The 21215-nt window shown below is 40.4% G+C and overlaps 1 protein-coding gene across 4 annotated transcripts in view; it reads right to left on the bottom strand.

Annotated features, from left to right (window-relative positions):
• Positions 1 to 21215, bottom strand: part of stag2b (STAG2 cohesin complex component b) — a 180602-nt gene that overhangs the window by 22214 nt on the left and 137173 nt on the right. For all 4 annotated transcript variants that reach the window (XM_068047378.1, XM_068047375.1, XM_068047377.1 and 1 more), the window contains 7 exons: positions 18994 to 19086; positions 15094 to 15268; positions 12435 to 12574; positions 11793 to 11894; positions 10919 to 11067; positions 5916 to 6044; positions 5567 to 5769 (listed from right to left, as the gene is read on the bottom strand). In XM_068047378.1, the coding sequence (XP_067903479.1) occupies positions 5567 to 5769; positions 5916 to 6044; positions 10919 to 11067; positions 11793 to 11894; positions 12435 to 12574; positions 15094 to 15268; positions 18994 to 19086 (991 nt within the window). The remainder of the gene's footprint in view (positions 1 to 5566; positions 5770 to 5915; positions 6045 to 10918; positions 11068 to 11792; positions 11895 to 12434; positions 12575 to 15093; positions 15269 to 18993; positions 19087 to 21215) is intronic.

Genomic DNA, 21215 nt, shown 5'->3' with positions numbered 1-21215 from the left:
TTATATCGACTTCCAGAAGGCATTTGATAAAGTATCTCATAAGAGACTGTTAGATAAAGTTGAAGCTCATGGAATTGAGGCAAATTATTGACCTGGTTCGTAAACTGGCTGAGCGGAAGGAGGCAGAGAGTAGGCAAAATAGGTAGGTACTCTAATTGGCAGGACTGAGAGGGCGGAGGTAGTAAAAAGACTGGCTATGCTTATGGTAGATAGGTCACCTGGTCTAGATGGCTTGCATCCCAGGTTGCTAAAGGAATGAGGGTGGAAATAGCAGAAGGGATTGCCATAATTTTCCCTGGATACGGGGAAGATACCAGAGGATTGCAGAGTGGCAAATGTGAAACCTTTATTGAAGAAAGGGTGTAAGGACAGTCCGAGCAACTGCAGGGCAGTTAGCTGAACATCAGTGGTAGGTAAAGTCTCAGAAACAATAATCAGGAAAAAAAAAAATCGACACACACTTGGAAAGGTTCAAGTTAATTAAGGATAGCCAGCATGGATTTATAAAAGACAGGTAATGCTTGACTAATCGAGTTGAATTTTTTGTTGAAGTAACAAAGAAAGTTAATGAAGGGAATGCAGTGGATGTTGTCGATATGGATTTTAAGAAAGCGTTTGATGAGGTACCACATAAAAGATGGGTTAACAAAATTTAGGCTCATGGAATAGGAGGGTCAGTGTCCAATTGGATAAGAAAATTGGCTTAAGGACAGAAAACAGCGAGTAATGGAAAATAGTTGTTTTTCAGACTGCAGAATGGTAGACAGTGGTGTTCCTCAAAGCTCAGTGCTGGGACCACTGCTTATTTTGCTATATACAAATGAAGGGGATCTTGAAATACGGAGTAGAGTTTCAAAATTTGCCGATGACACCAAACTTGGAGGTATGGCAAACAGTGATGATTATGAACAGCCTGCAGCAGGACATAGATAGGCCAGCAGAATGGGCACAGAGGAGGCAGAGGGAGTTTAATACCGACAAGCATGAGCTGATGCATCTTGGCAGAAGGAATGGGAATGGCAATATATATACTTAATAGCACAGTTCTAAAGAGTGTGCAGAAACAGAGGGACCTGGGGATGCATGTGCATCTTTGGAGGTAGCATGTCATTTTGAGAGAGTGGTTGGCAAAGCTTCTGGGATCTTGGGCTTCAAAAATAGAGGCATAGAGTACAAAGACAAAGAAGTTATGTTGAACTTTTATAAAGCTCTGGTTAGGTCCCAGCTGGAGTACTGCATCCAGTTCTGGTCACCACATTTTAGGAAGGATGTGAGGGTCCTAGAGAGGGTGCAGAGGAGTTTTACCAGAATGGTTCCAGGGATGGGGGATTTTAGTTACAAGGTTAGGTTGAAAAAGCTGGGGTTGTTCTCCTTAGAGCAAAGGAGATTGAAGGGAGATTTAATACAGGTGTACAAGATTATGACAGGCTTAGCTAAGTTGAGACTAGTAAAAACTGTTCCCATTAACTAATGGTACAAGGACTCGGGAACACAGATTGAAGTTTTTGGTAAGAGGTGCAGTGGGAATGTGAGGAAGAACTTTTTTATGCAGTGGGTGGTAATGACCTGGAACTTGCTGCCCACAAGGGTGGTAGTAGCGAGGACAATCAATGATTTCAAAAGGAAATTGGATGGCCACTTGAAAGAAAGCGACTTGCAGGGCTACGGGGATCGAGCGTGAGAGGAGGACAGACTGGATTACTCCATGGAGAGCTGGCAAGGACTCGATGGGCTGAATGGCCTTCTTCTATACCGTAAATGACTCCGAGATCAGCCATGTTCTCACTGAATGGCAGAAGAGGCTCGAGGGGCTAAATGACCAATTCCTATTCCCAAGTTCCTTCACATGCGCAACACAACTTTTTTCAGATTTGGCTTTGGAAAATGCAGGTTTGCATCACGCCTGAATTTCTTGCAACCCCAGTAAAAGTAAAACGAGAAGGAGGGAGTTGGGGGCAGAGATGGTAAAGATCCATGTTCATACTATGCATGTAACTAGAAATACGGGGAAGATCACCGTTTTAGCCCTCAGGCTCTTGAAATATCGCCTCCTATATTTCGATACTCCTATTAGGCAAATAATAGCAGCTCTCAACTCTTGCAGCACCTTCACATGCTTAACAAAAAGAAAATGCCAAAATCACGATCAGAGAATGGACTAATCAGATGGGCAGAACAGTGGCAAATGGAGTTCAATCCGGAGAAGTGTAAGGTAATGCATTTGGGGAAAGCTAACAAGGCAAGGGAATATACAATAAATGATAGGATACTGAGAAGTGCTGAAGAACAGAGCGACCTTGGAGTGCATGTCCACATATCCGTGAAGGTGGTCACGGCGACAGATAGGATACTTGCCTTTATTAGCCGAGGCATAGAATGTAAGAGCAGGGAGGTTATGCCAGAACTATATAAAACAGTTAGGCATCAGCTGGAGTATGCAGTTCTGGTCACCGCAATATAGGAAAGATGGGATTGTACTAGAGAGGGTCCAGAGGAGATATACGAGGATGCTGCCTGGACTGGAGGAAAGATTGGATAGGCTAGGGTTGTTTTCTTTGGAACAGAGGAGGCTGAGAGGAGACCTAATTGAAGTGTATAAAATTATGAGGGGGTCTAGATAGAGTGGATAGGAAGGCCCTATTCCCCTTGGTTGAGGGGTCCACAACCAGGGGGCATAGATTTGGGGTAAGAGGTAGGAGGTTTAGAGGTAATTCGAGGGGAAACTTTTTCATCCAGAGGCGGGGATCTGGAACTTATTGTCTGAAAGGGTGGCAGAGGCAGAAACACTCAGAATATTTAAAAAGTATTTGGAAATGCACTTGAAATGCTGTAAAGTACAAAGCTACGGACCAAGAGCCGGAAAGTGGGATTAGGCTGGATGGCTCCTTTTCAGCCGGTGTGGACATAGTGGGCTGAATGGCCTCCTTCTGTGCTGTAAATTTCTATGATTCACTTTGTATTAAAACAGAAATGAATGGACATGCTCTTGTTCTACACTTGTTATTTTCTATTTCACCCTCACTTGTGAGAAACTTACTTTGCTCTGCATTAATCATGTACCTTTTTAAAAACAACTGCTGTCTCAAAGCACCTATATTTCTTACTACAGGTTTAAAATGTAAAGTCTACAGCACTCCCTCTGTGTGCCTCTTGGTCTTGCTCTCTTTTCGCCTCAAAGCACTGCTATACATTAAATGTCACCTGATCAACTGCTACATCACGGCAATGGGGAGCATCATGGAAACTGAACACACAAACAAACGTTTTCCAAAACATCCATACACTTAACTCAGAAGCATTGCACGCTGTTGCATGGCCTCACATGGCCTGTGGGCCATAATATAGACACTTTTCGTTTTGGGTCGCAAGAAAAATGGCCATATGGGTGAAGTATCAGAGGGGCTCCTGACAGCCATGAAATCACACCACAACAAGGAGAGGATAGAAAAAGAGATGGAAATTAGCCAAAACAATATCAGTTATAATTTTCTTGTTTTAATTTCTTAATAAATTCTAATTGGCTGAAAATTAGAATTTCTTAGTGAATTAATGAATTGGCAAGGCAGCTTTATAAATGCGGGTACTTGGGTACAGAGCTTCCAACATGATCTTTTCTTGAAAAGGAAGTTGGCCATCTACACTCCTATGAAGGTTTTTCAAAAATTAAATACATAGCACCTTTATCATAAAAAGACATCCAAGATACTCCATAAAAAGTGGGAGATACAGAAAAAATAGACACTAAGCAGGAATAGAAGTCGTGATAAAAGGAATGCAAATACTGAGCAGTAGAAGAAAAGTTAAAAGTGACTGAAAGCTTGTAGATGACAGGATGAAGGCTTTACGAATACTTTTGAAGGTGGGAAAGGGATGGAACAAGATACAGGGGCTTGGGAAGCAAGTTCCAGAATCCAGGGCTGTACCAGCACAGAACAGAGTCAAAAACTGGAACAGGAAAAATACATGGCAAGCCACAATTGGAACAGCAAAGATACAAGTTTAAAGGTAAAGTTGTGAAGGTTCAAAGAAAGGGCGGGATGATGCCATGGAGATATTTGGAAACAAGGATGAGGATTCTGAAGTCAATCTGTTTGGAGCTAGGAAGCTTTGAAGCTCAGCTAGATCATGGGTGCTGAGTGGGTCTTAGGTGAGTTTTGGAATTTACGTATGGTGCAGATCAGAAGTCTTTTGAGAAGAGTTTTGGAGAGTCATGCCTGGAAGTGACAAAAGCATGACTGAATATTTCAGCTGTGGTGGGCGAAGGAGAAGGTGGGTAAGTAAGGAAGTGATGTTGTCGAGATGGAATTAGATTGTCTTGCTGATACATGTTTGAAACTCAGCTAAGGGTCAAACAGGACACCAACATTGCGCATCATCTCTGTTTTAGCCTGAGTGAGAAACTGGAGAGAAGGGTGAAATTGGAGGGCTGAAGTGTAAAATTCCTCCTGGAAGCCAACAAGGCTTCAGTTCTGATGAAAGGTCTCTCTCCATAGATGCTGCCTGAACGGCTGAATGTTTCCAGCATTTTCTGTTTTTATTTCAGTCAACTGGCAAATGTTCTGGCTTGTTCATGACTTGACTTCAGACAAGCAATCAGGCAGCACAGTATTAATCAAAGGTGATGACACAGAAGTAGGTCTAATAGTTGGCATGCAGTCTAGAAATGCCCAAGATTCGGTCCCTGATCTGTGCTAAGCTAGCCCATCTCATAGGGGTGACACAATTATCCTGATCCAACAACAAGCATGAACAGTTAGGGGAGGTGGTGGCGTTGTGGTAATGTCGCAGGACTAGTAATCCAGAGGCCCTGGCTATTGCTCTGGGGACATGGGTTCGAATCCCACCATGGCAGATAGTGAAATGTAAATTCTATTAATAAAAATAAGAAATCTGGAATTAAAAGCTACTCTAATGGTGACCATAAAACCATTGTCAATTGTTATAAAAACCCATCTGGTTCACTCATGCCCTTTAAGGAAGGAAATCTGCATCCTTACCTAGTCGGTCTACATGTCACTCCAGACCCACAGCAATGTGGTTGACTCTTAATTGCCCTCTGAAATGGCCTAACAAGCCACTCAATTCAAGGGCAATTAGGGGTGGGCAATAAATGCTGGCCGAGCCAGCGATGCCCAGATCCCAAAATGAATCGAGAACCTGATGGGGAATCAGTTTGTGAGTTAGAAAGCAATTTAGCTCAGCAGTTCCTTGAAGTTTACTATGCCCATTTTGAAAAAGGAAGGCACTATCTAAAGAAAGGAAGTTGCACGCAAAGTTTTTTTGAACATCTACTAATATTTAAAGTACTGATGTGACTTGCTAGCAGATTCAGACAAAAAGGCGCAATAGAATTCCTTGCTATTAGCTATGCTGTGGAAAAGAACAATTTAAAAGAACCAAAATTGTACAAGGCGCATCATTTACGTAAACACTTCAGTCACCTTTATTTGATGTATAATTTTTTTAAGCAGATAGATGCATCCAATTTCCATTCTTGATGTACATCCTGGAAATGTAATAAGGGCTGCAGTATGATTTATTTACAAGAGTCATGCTAATACATTACCTTCAGGTAATTTTCGTTTGCCTGTTGCTGGTTTTGTTTTCTTGCTTCTTACAGAGGAGCCTCTGCTGCTAATTCCACTGACAACAGACATAGTATCATCATCACCAGTCAGTAAGGAGTTTCTATATGATATTAACGGAAGCCACACATCTTCCCTATGTAACACCATTTGCTCAGTCATAAACTTCTCAAGGTAAACATAGCTGAAATTAGAAAAAACACACTGTTCAATAGTTATTCAAAAAGGGTCAAACTGCATTACAAAATAACAAACTTTTACACTTAAAGCAATATTGAACACCATTTTAGAGTTTGTTATTTTGCATCTACACACAAGTACTGTACTTACAGCGTTCTCTTGTCTTGTCTGAGCAGTTTAGAAGAGAATTCACTCAGGATATCTAGGAAAGCCAAATTCACAGCGGGATACCCTTCTCCATTTACATTGGGTTCCTTGAAGGCAAAATCAATGCCATCTCTGCAAATTCATTGTCAAACAAGTTAAAATTAGAAAATAACCAATGAATTCTCAAAGTATCACATAATTAAAATACAATTAGGGTACTGAATTTGACATAAGGTATTAAACCACATTTGTGTGTGCTAAGAAGATACTTTCAGTTATTACAAACTTCAGATAACATACTAGGCTGGAGCAGTTCACTGCAAAATCAAAACATTTTGAACAACAGAAATTGACTATCTTGAACTAGCTTAAAATGAAAATAAAACAAAATGCTGGAAATATTCAGCAGTTTGGCAGCATCTGTGGGGAGGGAAACAGACAACATTGCAGGTTAATGACATTTCTTAGAACTGGAAAAAGTTAAGAGATACAACAGGTTTGAAGCAAATAGAGGGGCAGGGAAGGGGGGGGGGGCAGTGCGGGGAGAACAAAAAGAAAGCTCTGTGACAAGATGGAAGGCAGGAGAGATGAAATAACAAAAGGGATGATGGTGCAAGGCAAAAGGAGATGGTAGAGACAAGTAAAGAAACAAAAGAATGGGTCTGGAGCAGAAGTAAGTAGGAAAAGCAGAATCACCAACAGCTGGCATCCAAAAACAAAAATTAATAATGGGCAGAGGTTATGATCTGAAATTGATGAACTCCATGAATCTAGAGGGTTGTAAAGTGCCTAATTAAAAAATGAGGTGCTGTTCCTCGAGCTCAAGTTGGGCTTCATTGGAACACTGCAGGAGGCCAAGGACAGAGAGGACAGCTCCAGAGTGGGGCAAAGAATTAAAATGAAAGGTGACCGGAAGCATGGGGTCACACTTGTGGACTGAACGTAAGCACTCGCAAAGCGGTCACCCAATCTGCATTTCGTCTCAATGTAAAGGAGACTGCATCGTGAGTAACAAATACAGTATACTAAATAGAAAGAAATTGCTGTTTCACCTGGAAGGACTGTTTTGGGCCTTGGACAGAGAGAGAAGACTGGGCGACACTTCCTCCCACCTCGCTTCCTGGCAGGACTCTCTTCCATTTTCCCAGTTTCTCTGTCTGTTGTATCTTTTCTAATGATGCCAACTTCACTGCTTTCAATATGTCTTCCCCTAGCCAACTGTGGTTGACAGGGCCCATGACCATACCAGTTCCATTTCCTGCACTTATGCTTTCACCCCTTCCCCTCTCTCCCAGAATGAGAGGGTTCTTCTCGTCATTACCTTGCACCCTACCAGTCTCCACATTCAACGAGTCATCCTCCTCCATTTTCACCACCTTCAGTGTGATACCACCACCAAACACATCTTACCCATCCCTCCCCTTTCAGCATACCAAAGGGACCATTCCCTCTGCAGCAGCCCAATCCACTCCTCAATCACTCCCAACACACTCTACCCTTCCCATGGTACCTTCCCATGGAAGTGCAGCTAATACAACACCTGCTGTTATACCTCCTCCCTTCTCACAGTCCAAGGCCCCAAACCTCAAGATGAAACAGTGATCTAATTGTATTTCTTTCAATTTAGTATATTGTATTTTCTGCTCATGATGTAGTCTCTACACTGGAGACCAAACGCAGATTGGGTGACCACTTTGCGAAACACCTCCGTTCATGTGCACAAGTCTGACTCCAAGCTTCCAGTCACCTGTCATTTTAATTTTCCGCCCACTCTCACCTGACCTCTGTCTTTGGCCTTCTACACAGTTCCAATGAAGCTCAACGAACAGCACCTCATCTTTCAATGAGACATTTCACAACTTCCTGACCTAACACAGAGTTCAACATTTTTTAGATAAACTCTTCCCCCATTATTTCTTGTTTCTGGACAGCAGCTATAGATGACGACTCTGCTTTGTCCATTTATACCTTCCTCTAGATCCATCTTTTGTTTCTTTACTTGTCCCGTTACCATCTCCATTTCGCTTGCACCATCATCTCTTTTGGAGGGGGGAGGCCGCAATATTGATCAAAGAAACAATTATAGCAGTTAGGGAGGAATGAAATGAAAGATCAAACGAGGCCATATGGGTTGAACTGAAGAACAAAAAACTACTGGGAGTGTACTATAAACCCCCAAAACAGTCACAGGGAGATAGAAAAGCAAATATGTAGGCAAATCACTGAGAAGTACAAAAAAAAGGGTAGTAATAGCAGGGGATTTCGACTACCCTAATATTAACGGAGATAGAATTAGTGTAAAAGACACAGTGGGAGCAGAATTCTTAAAATGCATTCAGGAAAACTCCTTTATGTAGTAAGCCCAACAAGCGAGGGAAAGTTTGGGACTTAGTTTTACGGAATGAAGCTGAGCAGGTGGAAGGGGTATCAGTTGGGGTGCACTTTGGTAGAAGTGATCATAATTCAGTTAGATTTAGGGTGGTTATGGAAAAGGACAAAGATAGACCAGGAATACAAGTTCTCAATTGGGGAAAAGCTAATTTACTGAGCTGAGATGTGATTTAGCTGAAATGAACTGGAATCAACTACTTGAAAGTAAATCAGTATTAGATCAGTGGGAGGTGTTGAAAGAAGAGATAGTGAGGGTTCAGAGCAAGCATGTTCCCTTAAAGAAAAAGACTGGAACTAACAAATCATGAGCCCCCTGGATGTCAACGGGCTTAAGAGAGAGGATAAAAGAAAAAGGGAAGCTTATGACAGATACAAGGTCTCAATGGTGCAGAAAACTTAGAGCAGTATAAAAAGTGTAGTAGTGAAATTAAAAAAGGAAATTAGGAAAGCAAGGAGAGAGCATGAAAAAATACTAGCAAGTAAAATCAAGGAAAACATAAAGATTGTTTTTAAAGTAAATAAAGAGCAAGAGGATAACTCAAGAAACAGCGAAGTCTATTAGGGACCGGAATGGTAACCTGTGTGTATAGGATATGGAAATAGTTCATAATGAATACTGTGCATCTGCTTTCACAGAAGAGAGGGATGATACAGGCTTTAAATTCAAGGAGGAGGAGTGTGAAATATTAGATGAAATTAACACAGTGAGAGAGGAAGTATTAAGGGGTTTAACAGCTTTGAACATGGATAAATCCCCAGGTCCGGATGAAATGCATCCCAGACTGTTAAGCAAAGAAAGAGAAGAAATAGTGGAGGCTCTGACCAACATTTTCCAACCTCTCTGGCTATAGGTATGGTGCCAGAATACTGGAGAACTGCCAACATTATTCCATTGTTTAAAAAGGGAGAAAGGGACAGACTGAGTAACTACAGGCCAGAGAGCCTAACCTCAATGGTGGAAAAAGTATTGGAAAAAATTCTGAGGGACAGGATAAATCTTCATTTAGAAAGACACGGATTAAACAAAGACAGTCAGCACGGATTTGTTAAGGGAAGATCGAGTCTAACAAGACTGAATTTTTTTGAGGAGCTAACAAGGCCAATGAGGGAAGTACATTTGATATAGTCTACATGGATTTTAGCAAGGCTTTTGCTAAGGTCCCACATGGCAGACTGGTCACTTAAGTAAAAGCCCACGGGATCCAACGCAAAGTGGCAAGATCCAAAATTGACAGAGAAAGGAAGCAAAGGGCAATGGTCGATGAGTGTTTTTGTGGACTAGAATTTTGTTTTCAGTAGGGTTCCGCAGAGCTCAGTACTAGATCTCTTGTGTTTTGTGGTATATGCTACAAACTTCTGTGACTTCTTCAGTTATTTAATCTCTCCTGCCTTCCTTTTTGTTTTTCACCCCATCCACTTTCCTTGCTTATAACCTGTTATACCTCTTAAGTTTTCCATTCTGGGACGAAAGGTTGTCAACCTGAAAATTGAACTGTTCCTCTCTCCACAGATGCTGCCACATCTGCTGAGCATTTTCAGCATCTTCTGTATTTATTTCAGATTTTCAGCATCTGTAGTATTTTACTTTTAAAATTTAAACAGTGTTCACCAGAGTCATTCCCTTCAGTAAATTAATTCTTGTGCTTGCATGCAAAATCTGCTATCGATGCCTCTCAGCAGCCAGCTGGATTTAGCCTTCAAGCATTGAAGTGGAGGGCACAGGCTAAAAATTAACAAGTCTTGAGAAAGAGTAAGCAATAAACTCCATTACTGGCATTATGAAATCAATTCAAAGCAAAAACATTTAAGAATTTGTGTTAATTAACATCTTCAAAAATGAGCTGGATAAATACTGTATTTGGTTAGGAATGGGATCATAGATTATAGAGAAGAGGCACTGACAGCTGATTAAGCACTCCACAGGACATGATGGTATTGGTGCTACTGGGGTAAATGACTGTAGAAAGCAGCAGGCTCACGTGAACTGTGGAAATATAGGGGAGGATAAATATGCTGTAGTTCTATTTGATTACCTTTAAGAATGTGTATTTATGAAAAATGTCCCCTTGGGTATTTAAGTCCATGAAAGGATATACTGTAAATAGTTTGTGGAAGGAGTGGACCTGACCGAGCTCAGATTCCAACCCCATTTTCTCTCCACCACGACCAACTAATTCTGCCCGTCTCTGCCCTCGCCTCAGCTCATCTGCTGCTCAAACCCTCATCAATGCTTTGGTTTCCTCCAAGCTATTCCAATATTTTCCTTGCCATCCTCCCACCTCCCTAAACTTGAGCTCATCCAAAACTCTGCTGCCTGTATCGTAACTCTCACCAAGTCCTGTTCTCCCCTCACCTGCTGTGCTCACTGACCTCCACTGGCTCCTGGACTGGCAATGATATCTCTTTGTGTTCAGGATCAAATTTCTATCTGTTAATGCTCCTGTGAAGCACCGTGGGATGTTTTTACTATGAAAGACACTATACAAACGCAAGCTGTTATTGACCAGCTGAATGTTTTTTTTGTTGCCGTGCTTTTTGATCTTTATTCCTTTCACCCAGAAACCATGTCTTCCAGAAAGAAAATCATTTTTAAATACAAGATAACAAAGACTTACTTGTGCAGCATTGCTACAGCTTCTCTGGTTTTTAGCTGATCTAAGCCAAATGTTAGTGAGAAACGTCGAGCAAGTTCTTTAACTCCACTAAAACCAGGAGCTGTTCGATCAAAATTAAGTCCAAGATCCTGTTCCAACTCATTAAACAACTGTGAGGAATTTAAAAAAATCATGATATGCATGGGGTAGTAGTAATTCTCAATTACACATAAAAATGCTGAGAAAATATGTAATATATTAAAAAATAAAGGAACAAACTAGTTGATGATAATGAAGTTTTATTCATGAACTAAATTTAAACATTTTCCTACTATTTGCTCTCTCTCTTGCTTTTTACATCTATACTCTATCCTTCACTTAGCCTGACCGGATTATTGCACGCAAAAAATAAATCAGTAACCTTTGATATTTTTGAACAGTCCCAATTATCAAAAACCAAAACCAAATGGGTTTTAGAAACAGCTCTTTGGTTAGGACACTGAAGAACACTACTCCAAATATATGAACACAAACCAGGAAAATGAAGATGCAGATATAACACATAAATGCACATAATTTATACTAATACAATGGTCCACATTGTCACTACACCATAATTCTTCATTCAAAAACAACAAATTTGAGAAATTATGGAAGATTATCACAAAATCATAACACAGAAATGGATGTCTACCAGTTTGTGCTCAGAAAATAATAGCCCCTAAAAGAACTCCCTGAAGTTTCATCTTTCAGGATTATTGACTTATTCAATGCACTAAGTTTTAATGTCATCCATTGAAGCTCCCTGTATGTTGTGCCCTGAATATTGTTTGTTGTGAGAGTACTTCATAATTTGTAGTCCAACTTTTTTTTCCAAAGAGATTTAAAATCTTACCTGCTGTAAGCTAAGTATGAGGGTCTTTGCACACTGAATTTTGTCAGTTTGTCTGCACTTGCTCATTGTTTCCTTGATGATATCTCCATAATCATTGTAATACTAAAGTGCAAACAATCGTGAATTTAGTATGCATTATGGATAGATTCATTATTTAATAATTCTGACAACTAAAGTTGAGAGAATTGGGTCCAAGATGTACAATTTCTAACAACTCTTTGCAATAGTTTAACACTGCATGGAACTTTCGGATTTGGAACACTTCTCTTTCAGTAAACATTTATTATTCCCAAAGAAATGCTAACAGGGACCAAGCAGCAGTGGAATACCCTACAGTTCAAGAATACAAAGTCACCCATTATAGGAACGCAGATTTACACATAAATGGAAAAGACCTTTGCGATCCAACTGGCCAGTTCCAATTTTATTTTTTAAAAAGCATGCTATACTCAAATCCCTATATCACTTTCGCCTAAAAAAACACCCATTTCTCTCAATTTTCTTTTCACAGTTCAGTTAAGTTATCCCCAGAGCCACTTTTTCTCTGGTATATACCTCCCCTGCTTTGTTAGCAGCTCAGTTGCATGCAAAACTTCATACAATCAAAAGAGGGTCTATTTTACAAAGTTTAGAAATGTTTACCTTCATGTACTGCTTAAAAATATCAGCAGCTGTATTCATGTCCACCACATTATATACAATTAATTTACAGAAAGCTGCAAGAAGGTTCCTTCTTTTATGTAAAGCTTCGATTTTACTAGCTTCATCATCCTGATGTCCATCTGTAAAACACAGGCAATAGTTAAGAATACCCATGAATTAACAGTGACAAAGCTGGGAGTCACCGAGGATTTCTAATCCTCCCAGAATGAAAGATTAAGCAGCAGACATGATTGCTAGCAACCAGGGGAAAAAATAGAACGTTGTCCTTAAAATTGCCTGCTGCAGCTGCAGGCATCACACCCTGCTGGGTGACATCACTGTCTACCAAAGAGAAACCACCTCCTGCTTGATGACATCACCCCCTGCCACGTAGACAGCCTTCCCCCTCTTAGAAGATCACCAGCTGAAATCTCCAGCTCCCCTCCCCACCACAGTTAACCTTGACTGATACTCCTGCAGATGAAGCATCTGGTTAAGCCCAGTATCCCCTCTCCCACCCCCCACTAGCCTCATGCACACTCCACTTGAAGAATATTGGGAAGAGGGGGTGAATTACGTCATTTCTGACAAGTGGGGTGACCATAAACAGAAGTGGCTGGTAGAGAAACATGTAGAAAAGAGAGATGGAACAGGAAGAAGCGTGTGGCTTGGCTCGAATAGACAGAAGAGGGACTCGGGAGCAGAAGATTGGGCTGGGGGTAGGTGGACTCAGGTGATTGGCGACAGGTGCTTGGGGCAGGAGTAAAGAGGGAGAGGGTGACCGGAGACTGGAGGAGGAAATGGAACTCAAAGGGGAGGGGGGGTTAAGGAAAGAGAGCGAGACAACGGAACAGGATTGACACGTGGTCCAGTGTTTCCTGCAGAATCATCGGAGTAGCAAAAGAAACAGCAATATGGTGAGTGGGAGCAATGCTGAGACAGGAGCAGCGAGTAAAGGGATGTGAAACCTGGGGACTTTATACAGGATAAATAGTAAAAAGTTGTTTCCACTGGTGGGTGAATGGGGAATAAGGGGACAAAGATCCAGAATTACTATTAGTTACCAGTGTAATTTCAGTGAGTTACTGATGGAGTCAAATTTGGTCAACTCTGATTTCTTACCTGCGAATCCTTCCTCCACCTTCGGTTTCAACTCTGCCGCCCTTGGATTCAAGCCCCTTTATCCCCTCCTCACCCGATCCCCAATCAGCATAGTCACAGAATCGTTATAGTGCAGAGGGAGGCCATTGAGCCCATCATGTCCGCACTGGCTCTCTGAAAGAGCAATTACCTCAATTCCATTCCCCTGCCTTCTCCCCATAACCCTGCTCATTCTTACTTTTCATATAACTGTCTAATTCCATTTTGAATGCTTCAATTGAACCTGCCTCCACCACGTTCTCAGGCAGCGCATTCCAGACCAGTCTGGTCGCCCCATTGTATTTTTTCCTTCATCATGCACTACCCTAATCATTATCTCCTCCTCCCCGCATTATGTTTCCCCTTCATCTCCTCCCCACCTGGCTCTTTGCTCCCCCTACTTGTATGTTACCCAGGTGCTCATTATTCATATGTGAGCCTCAGCTATTCACCTTTTGAGATGCAACAGCTGACCCTGATCTAGTTCTGGCTGAAATTCACTGGCAGTTTCCAGCAAGATAGTGATCAGAAGCAGCAGCATAGGCTGCTTTTCTCCCACTGTCACTGGTAGGAGCAGAAAGTCTGGATGATATTCCGCTTCTTTCCCAAGCTCACTGGTTATTGATCAGGAGCAGGAACCCTGGCTGACATGTCTTCTCTCTAACCCAGGGATGGTGGGTAGAGACTAGGGTTATGGTAAGGTATCCAACCTTTCAGGATGTCTGGGAGTCTCCAAGAAAGGAAGATTAATGTCCAGGACACTGCTATCAACTAGGGAGAAAAGTAGTTTACATTTCACATTTGTCGTTTGTGTCAGTGTACTTTTTTACACTTGCTCACTGAACTTGTCACACGACAGTTACTTGTGTGAAGCCACGGGGAATGATACTCAACTCCAAGGGGTTCAATTGTTACAAGGTAAATGTAGTAACATTTTCAAACTATGGACAAGTGCTGCATGATCAAACACCATGCGATCAAACTTCCAGCAATACCTCTAACCAGAGTTGGCAACCTTAGCACTATCCATCATCCAGAAAAGTCAGATGCAGCTGTCACTAGGATCTCAGTGAAGCCTAATGACCAGCATTGCAGCTACTGCGAATTCCTCACATTTTTTTAAAACCCATTTCTGTTTCCCCAACTGATGTTTCTCCTTCCTACTAGTGTTGCGTCACATCAATTAAACTATACACCACATAACTGAGTAGATTTGGCATTGTCCGATGTTAAATGATACAAATAGTGTACCCGATGACAACTCTAAAAATGTATACAAAACCAAAATAAGTTTTTTTCCCCCCAAAAAGAGACAGAACAGTATTATAGCAAAGCTAAGGTTTCAAGAGCACTAGGTACCCATATCAACAAGTTGAACTTGGGACAAACTCCTTCTGTACCAAACTTCTCAGTTTAAAAATTCATTCATTATTTAGGGAGTTATGGAAAAAAGGTCTTCAAGTAACAGACTGCACTAGATTGGTATAGATAAGTGTGCATGAAAAACAGCATCACTCACCTGTACTATGGCTGTCTTCATCCTGGTCAATAAATACATGGTCTAAGATGAAGCTGAGCAACTCTGACTGTAGAGACGAATCTGGAGTGTAAACCAGAGGTTCCAGTACTTCACGTCCACCTGACACAATCTGGTGGCTAAAAATCATCAGAATATCACACAAGATAGTGAAAGCCTACAAAACAAAACAGAAATAATTACTGAAAGTTACTGATTCTATTTTGAACATAAAGTCATTGCACTAATTAAATGCATCTTATAGAAAAACTAGTGCGTTTGTAAGAGAGGTAAAATTAAGTATTTCCCCATATGTGTTCATCAAAAAATGTGCCTTGTAGCAATCTCTAAAAAGGTAGGAGGGACAACGCATACATACAAATACCTCCACTGCTACTGCAAGTTGGAGGATATGCTGTCTATAAAGATAGAAGCATTATATCATGTAGCCCAATAACAACTTAAACTTGCCCCTTTAAGGCTACAAGGTGTTGCCCTCCCTATCAATTATAAGCTAAATGTTCTTATGCAGACTCTAGGGACGGTTTGAGATCAGATTATTTTCTTTTTCTGAACACAGAAGTTTACAGCATATAAAGATGCCATTTGGTCCATCATGTCTGTGTTGGTTTTGTGAGGGGGGTTCTGGGTACTGCCTGTGTGGAGTTTGCAAGTTCTCCCTGTGTCTACGTGGGTTTCCTCCGGGTGCTCCGGTTTCCTCCCACATGCCAAAGACTTGCAGGTTGATAGGTAGATTGGCCATTAGCAATTGCCCCTAGTATAGGTAGGTGGTAGGGAAATATAGGGACAGGTGAGGATGTGGTAGGAATATGGAATTAGTGTAGGATTAGTATAAATGGGTGGTTGATGGTCGGCACAGACTCGGTGGGCCGAAGGGCCTGTTTCAGTGCTGTATCTCTAGACTAAACTAAAACTAATTCCTTAGCTATATTCTCTTCGCATCACACTACATCTTCCCCGCTTCAAAATATTTATCAACTTTTCCCTTTAAGATAGTAAATAATTTCTGCCTCAACTATTTACTCTGTAAAGTATTTCCCCGATCTTCTCTCCTTACTCTCCACGACAATTTAAAATTTATGACTCCTCGTTGCTGTCTCCTTAATCATAAGAAATAGTCCTTCCATATTCGCCCCATCAAAATCCTTAATAATTTTTTTAAAATTCTAATAAAATTCCTTTTAGCTTTCTTTAATCCAGTGGAAATAGTCCCAGTATCTCAAGTCTCTACTTATAACTACAGTTTCCCACCTCTGGCATCATCCTGGTGAAGTGACACTGTATCTGCATTGTGGCTTTAACACCCTTTCTGTAATGGGACAATCAAAACTCTATGGCTTAACCATTAAACATTCATAATTGTGTCTTATACTCTCTGTTCCATTTATAAATCCCAAGATGATTTTGGCCTCTACTTATTTATCTGCTTGCATTCACACCAGGAAATTATGCATTTGAACCCCCAAGTTGCTTTGTTCAGCTATACTCGGTAGTGTTTTCCCATTTAGAGTATACTTCTGTTCCTTGTTTTTCCTTCCTAAATGCATTAACTAATACTTCACATCAAAATTTCATCTGAAAGCGATTATCCATTGAGCTAACCAATGCCCATCCTTTTCACGGTTAGCAGGAAAGTAGGGATTTTGGCTGTCAGTAAATTCCAACACTCTGTTCGCTCTGCTCTAGTTACCTATATATAATGAACAATAATGGAACCAGCACCAACTCTTTGTGTATAGCACTTCCAATCCCTCTTCAACCCAAGTAACATTCTTAGCCCTAACCCCTCTGTTTTCTATTTGTTAACCAACTGAAAAGTATTTTCTGTTGATGGGGAATTTTCAGCATACATTGGAAATTATTGATTTTATTAGCTTTTAAAAAATACTTGTCTTCAAGTGTGACAGAAATTTGCATGTAAGTGTAAACAGAAAGCTAGCAGAACTTAGGCAGCCCTTTCTCAAAGTCAGAAGAGTGTGACAAGGAAAGTATAACAAGAGGTAGCTGACACTTTGAAGCAAGATTTTTAATATATTTGATCTTCCATGGTATTGCTCACTGTCAATCATGTCCATAAATTTGGTCTCTGTCGCTCCCTCACATACACATTCTTTTCCCTGTCCTTTTTGTCTCTCCCGTTCTCTATCTCTCTCTCCTCCCCAGAGTGCTCTGTGTCCCCTTCTCGACTGATCTCTGATTTCATAAAGAAAGATACTGGTGCGGTGGGGCTTAGAATTGGGGTTCAGGGCAGAGCTGTAAAGACATGGTACAGATTGGAATAAAAGGAATGGACCTTGCACCATGTAGTAAGACCCAGGATTAAAAAAAATTAAATGGCCCAATTAGGAAGAGCAGCAGGGTGGTTTGGAGGTTGAGCAGTAATGTCACAAAGATGAGAACAAGTCAGGTCAGATGGGAGATGAAGAGGCACGTACTGTTGGGGGATCTGCACTGCAAGGTAAATAATTACAAGCATTGCGGTGGTTGACGTACTGTGGTATTATCCAAGGCATTGGACCTGACATGAGAAAATTGTCATACCAAGCCTGACTAAATCATGAAGTATGGCAAACAGAACTGTGCGCGTACAAAATTATATTTAAAAAAAATTATTTACACCTCAGTTCTCCCAGACTAAGGCGAGAAAAAGTAAATCAACCAGAGTTCCCGTGCCTGATGGGTTTCCAGAGATGACTACTGGAAATTGCACATAGTTGGACACTGGGTGAAAACAAAATCAAGCTCAACTGTGACGCCGCACGATCAAATACCTAGCCAACATTCAAGGCCTCAGCTCACTTGGGTACTGGAAAGGAGGGAAGAAAAAAATACTGAGGGAAAAACTACTTATTACTGAAACTACCACTCCTTACAATTACTTTAACAAAGAAGCTTTACAAAAATCCTTTTAAAATACAATGAATATGTGCTGTAAGAAATAGTATTGATACCAGCACTTTAAAGTAACTATAGCAAAGTTGTTATAATTGAATTTATTGTTGCTTTAAAAAAAAGTTATAGTAACAAGAAAAAGGAGCAAACTCAGTTCTTAATTTCTCTTATTGGCAGGCTGTAATAGTCAAAATTTACATGTCAATGTGCATTTATAAATTTTAATTAGGGCAGCACAGTGGTTAGCACCGCAGCCTCACAGCTCCAGGGACCCGGGTTCAATTCTGGGTAATGCCTGTGCGGAGTTTGCAACTTCTCCCTGTGACCGCGTGGGTTTTCGCTGGGTGCTCCGGTTTCCTCCCACCGCCAAAGATTTGCAGGTGATAGGTAAATTGGCCATTGTATAATTGCTCTAGTGTAGGTAGGTGGTAGGGAATATGGGATTACTGTAGGGTTAGTATAAATGGGTGGTTCTGGGTCAGCACAGACTCGGTGGGCCGAAAGGCCTGTTTCAGTGCTGTATCTCTAAATAAAAAAAAAAATAAAAGAAATAGAATGTGAATGTAAATGAGTGATTTAACAATTATGGTTTTTTTAAATTTCAATGGACTTGTGTTTTCGGAAACCAATAATAAATAACTGCCGTTACCACTAGAAAAAAAATGAACAAGCCACACATTAAGTGCTGCTAAGTGATCACATGACCACAGAAAATTAAAGTTAACATGGGAGACAAATTTCTTTTGAAATCTCTCAAACTGTGTGCGAGTGAGGCTAATGAAAACGCTATTTTCCTCAGAAATGATCCAAAGTAGTTAAGCGAATGGTGAATTGGGAGCGGATGATAGATTGAATGCGCCATCTCCTTTAGTGTGATCCAGTATTGATTTGCCACTGTAGAAAGTATTCACAATCCTAATTTTTATAATTGAACAGCGATGTCGATGAAAATGTGTGGCTGCTTTCACGCTTAAGATATTGTTTCATTACCTGTTCTTTAACAGCTGTATTAACATTCGTCAGGTAGTGCTGGCAGATCTGGCAGAAAGCTCGCATTTGTTTTCGTAACATTATTAGCTGCTCCTGAAAGAAAAATGTATGTTTACGAATACCTTCAAATGTTAAGTATATGCTGTAGAGATATTTGTAATCACTTTTGTACAGTGAATTTTTGCAATGGAATTTTCACTCACTATATGTTGAGAATACTTTTTTTTGTAAAATATGTTTTAAGGACTTATAGTTGAATTATGGACATTGATTCATCTGGAATCTGGAAGAGATGCTAAGCTTTGCGGTTTTTCTTTTTAAAAAGTCACCAGAAGGTTCCTGGATTTGGCTTGTAAACAGGTCTTACTGGAAGGCACCTGTCTGTGGATAATGACCCAGCAGGGGTTGTTTTTGACTTGGGGAGATGTTTACTAAGAAGTGACAGGTCAAGACTTGGAGAGATCAGGAGGTTTGCCTTCTGAACTTTTTTTGATTTCAATTTGAACTGTTACAACAGACAGTTGATTTTGCCTGCCAAAAGAAGACCCTGTTCTCTCTCTTGAAAAGAAATCCTGCATACAGTGTGTCAGTTTCCTATTTCCAACTGTATTTGAAGAAACCCTGCGTATTGAATGTGCGGGAACTGAAACCTTGTTGCTGCATTTCTGCTCGAAGACTTATTGAAGCCTCTGCAGCTACATTTCCTGGAAAGCCTACCCAAAAACTGATCTTCAATATCGCCTTGAAAGAATTGTTCTAGGAAGATCCCAAAGACAGCTGCCTATACGCATTTGGGATACCAAACCAAAACCAAGGACAAGTATTCCACCTAAGTGTTTTTTTCCCCTGTTTTCTGTGCATCAGTGCTATAAAAAAATCCTTCATTTTTCTAATTAACCGAGTGCATGTATGGGTATGGATGTGTGTGTGTGTGTGTGCGGGGCTAAGATAAATAGGGGGCGTTAATATTTCAATTTGCGTATGTTTTACTTCATTATTGGTTAAAACTGGTTTTAAAATGAACTGGTAATTTTGCTGTTTATTAAAAAAACCTGGTTGGTGTGTTTTATTCTGGGAAAAACACAGTATATGATTGACCGTATCGGTAAGTGAGAAAATTTAAATATATTTGTGACCAGTGGAGAAGTGGGACGAGGATAAACAATGCACTTCTCCCACCTCGGTCGTAACAATCAGTGTAAGTTGTCACAATTATTGCAATTTTACTGAACTGTATTAAATTTTCATACTTAAAGAGTAAATGAATAACATTAGAAATAACAATACATGGAATGGATTTCCGGATGGAGAATTAGGTGAAAACACTGGTTTTGTTTATGAAGCAACTGCATACCACAATTGAGGATTTTAGGTTCTAACAGAATGGATAAAAAGGGTTGAATGGCCTTCCTGATGCATCATTATATTAAAATTTTTATGACGTATGTTGGAGTACTAGAAAAGTGACACTTGAGTAGGGATTCATGATCTCAAAGCACTTCATTCTCTTTCTATTCACTATTGTGTGACTGGTGATTGATGTATCTTGAAAATATCCACATTTCTACTTTCAGATGCACAAAATAAAACTGGCAGCTCTCAGTAGATGGCTGTAAAATAGAGAAATTACTTTACTGGTAATAGTAAATTTAGTAATTCACCTGTGAAAATGATTTTTTTTTTACACATTTACAAACACGTTTTTGTTGACGATATTAAGTGTGTGTGTGAAGTACTTGAATATTGTCCACTATAATATGGCAATTTCTAATATTTCTTCAGAGCGATCTGGTTATTGTCAACAATTCCGAAGCAAGTAAGCAGTCCTGGTATTGTCCATCATTTCACAAAGTGACCTAGAACTCATTTTGAGTAAATAATTTTGCATTCAAGTATTACAGAATGGTGGCGACACTGGAAGACACCGTTGCATTCATAGTGTGCCACCACCAGTAGGAGTGTGGCAATCCTGTCACCAGGGTGACACTACAATATAATGAAGGAAAGCTCAAAGAGTGGCCATTGGGCCTGCCCCAAGTATCCAATAATCATAATTAAGATATTCAATTGTTTCCTAAGTAAATCCAAAACTCAACCCACAAGCCCGATCACTGTGTGAAGAAAAATTTGCCAATATCAGACTTACATTTGCCTAGTATAAACTGCTGCCCCTTTTTCCTACTCTCATATTTTTTCCAATTTACCCTTTCCATAATTTTTTA

Source organism: Heterodontus francisci, chromosome 15, assembly GCF_036365525.1.
Source record: "Heterodontus francisci isolate sHetFra1 chromosome 15, sHetFra1.hap1, whole genome shotgun sequence".
NCBI lineage: Eukaryota > Metazoa > Chordata > Chondrichthyes > Heterodontiformes > Heterodontidae > Heterodontus > Heterodontus francisci.
Note: the sequence above shows the minus strand (reverse complement) of the source record. Positions and strands in the feature narration are given on the sequence as shown.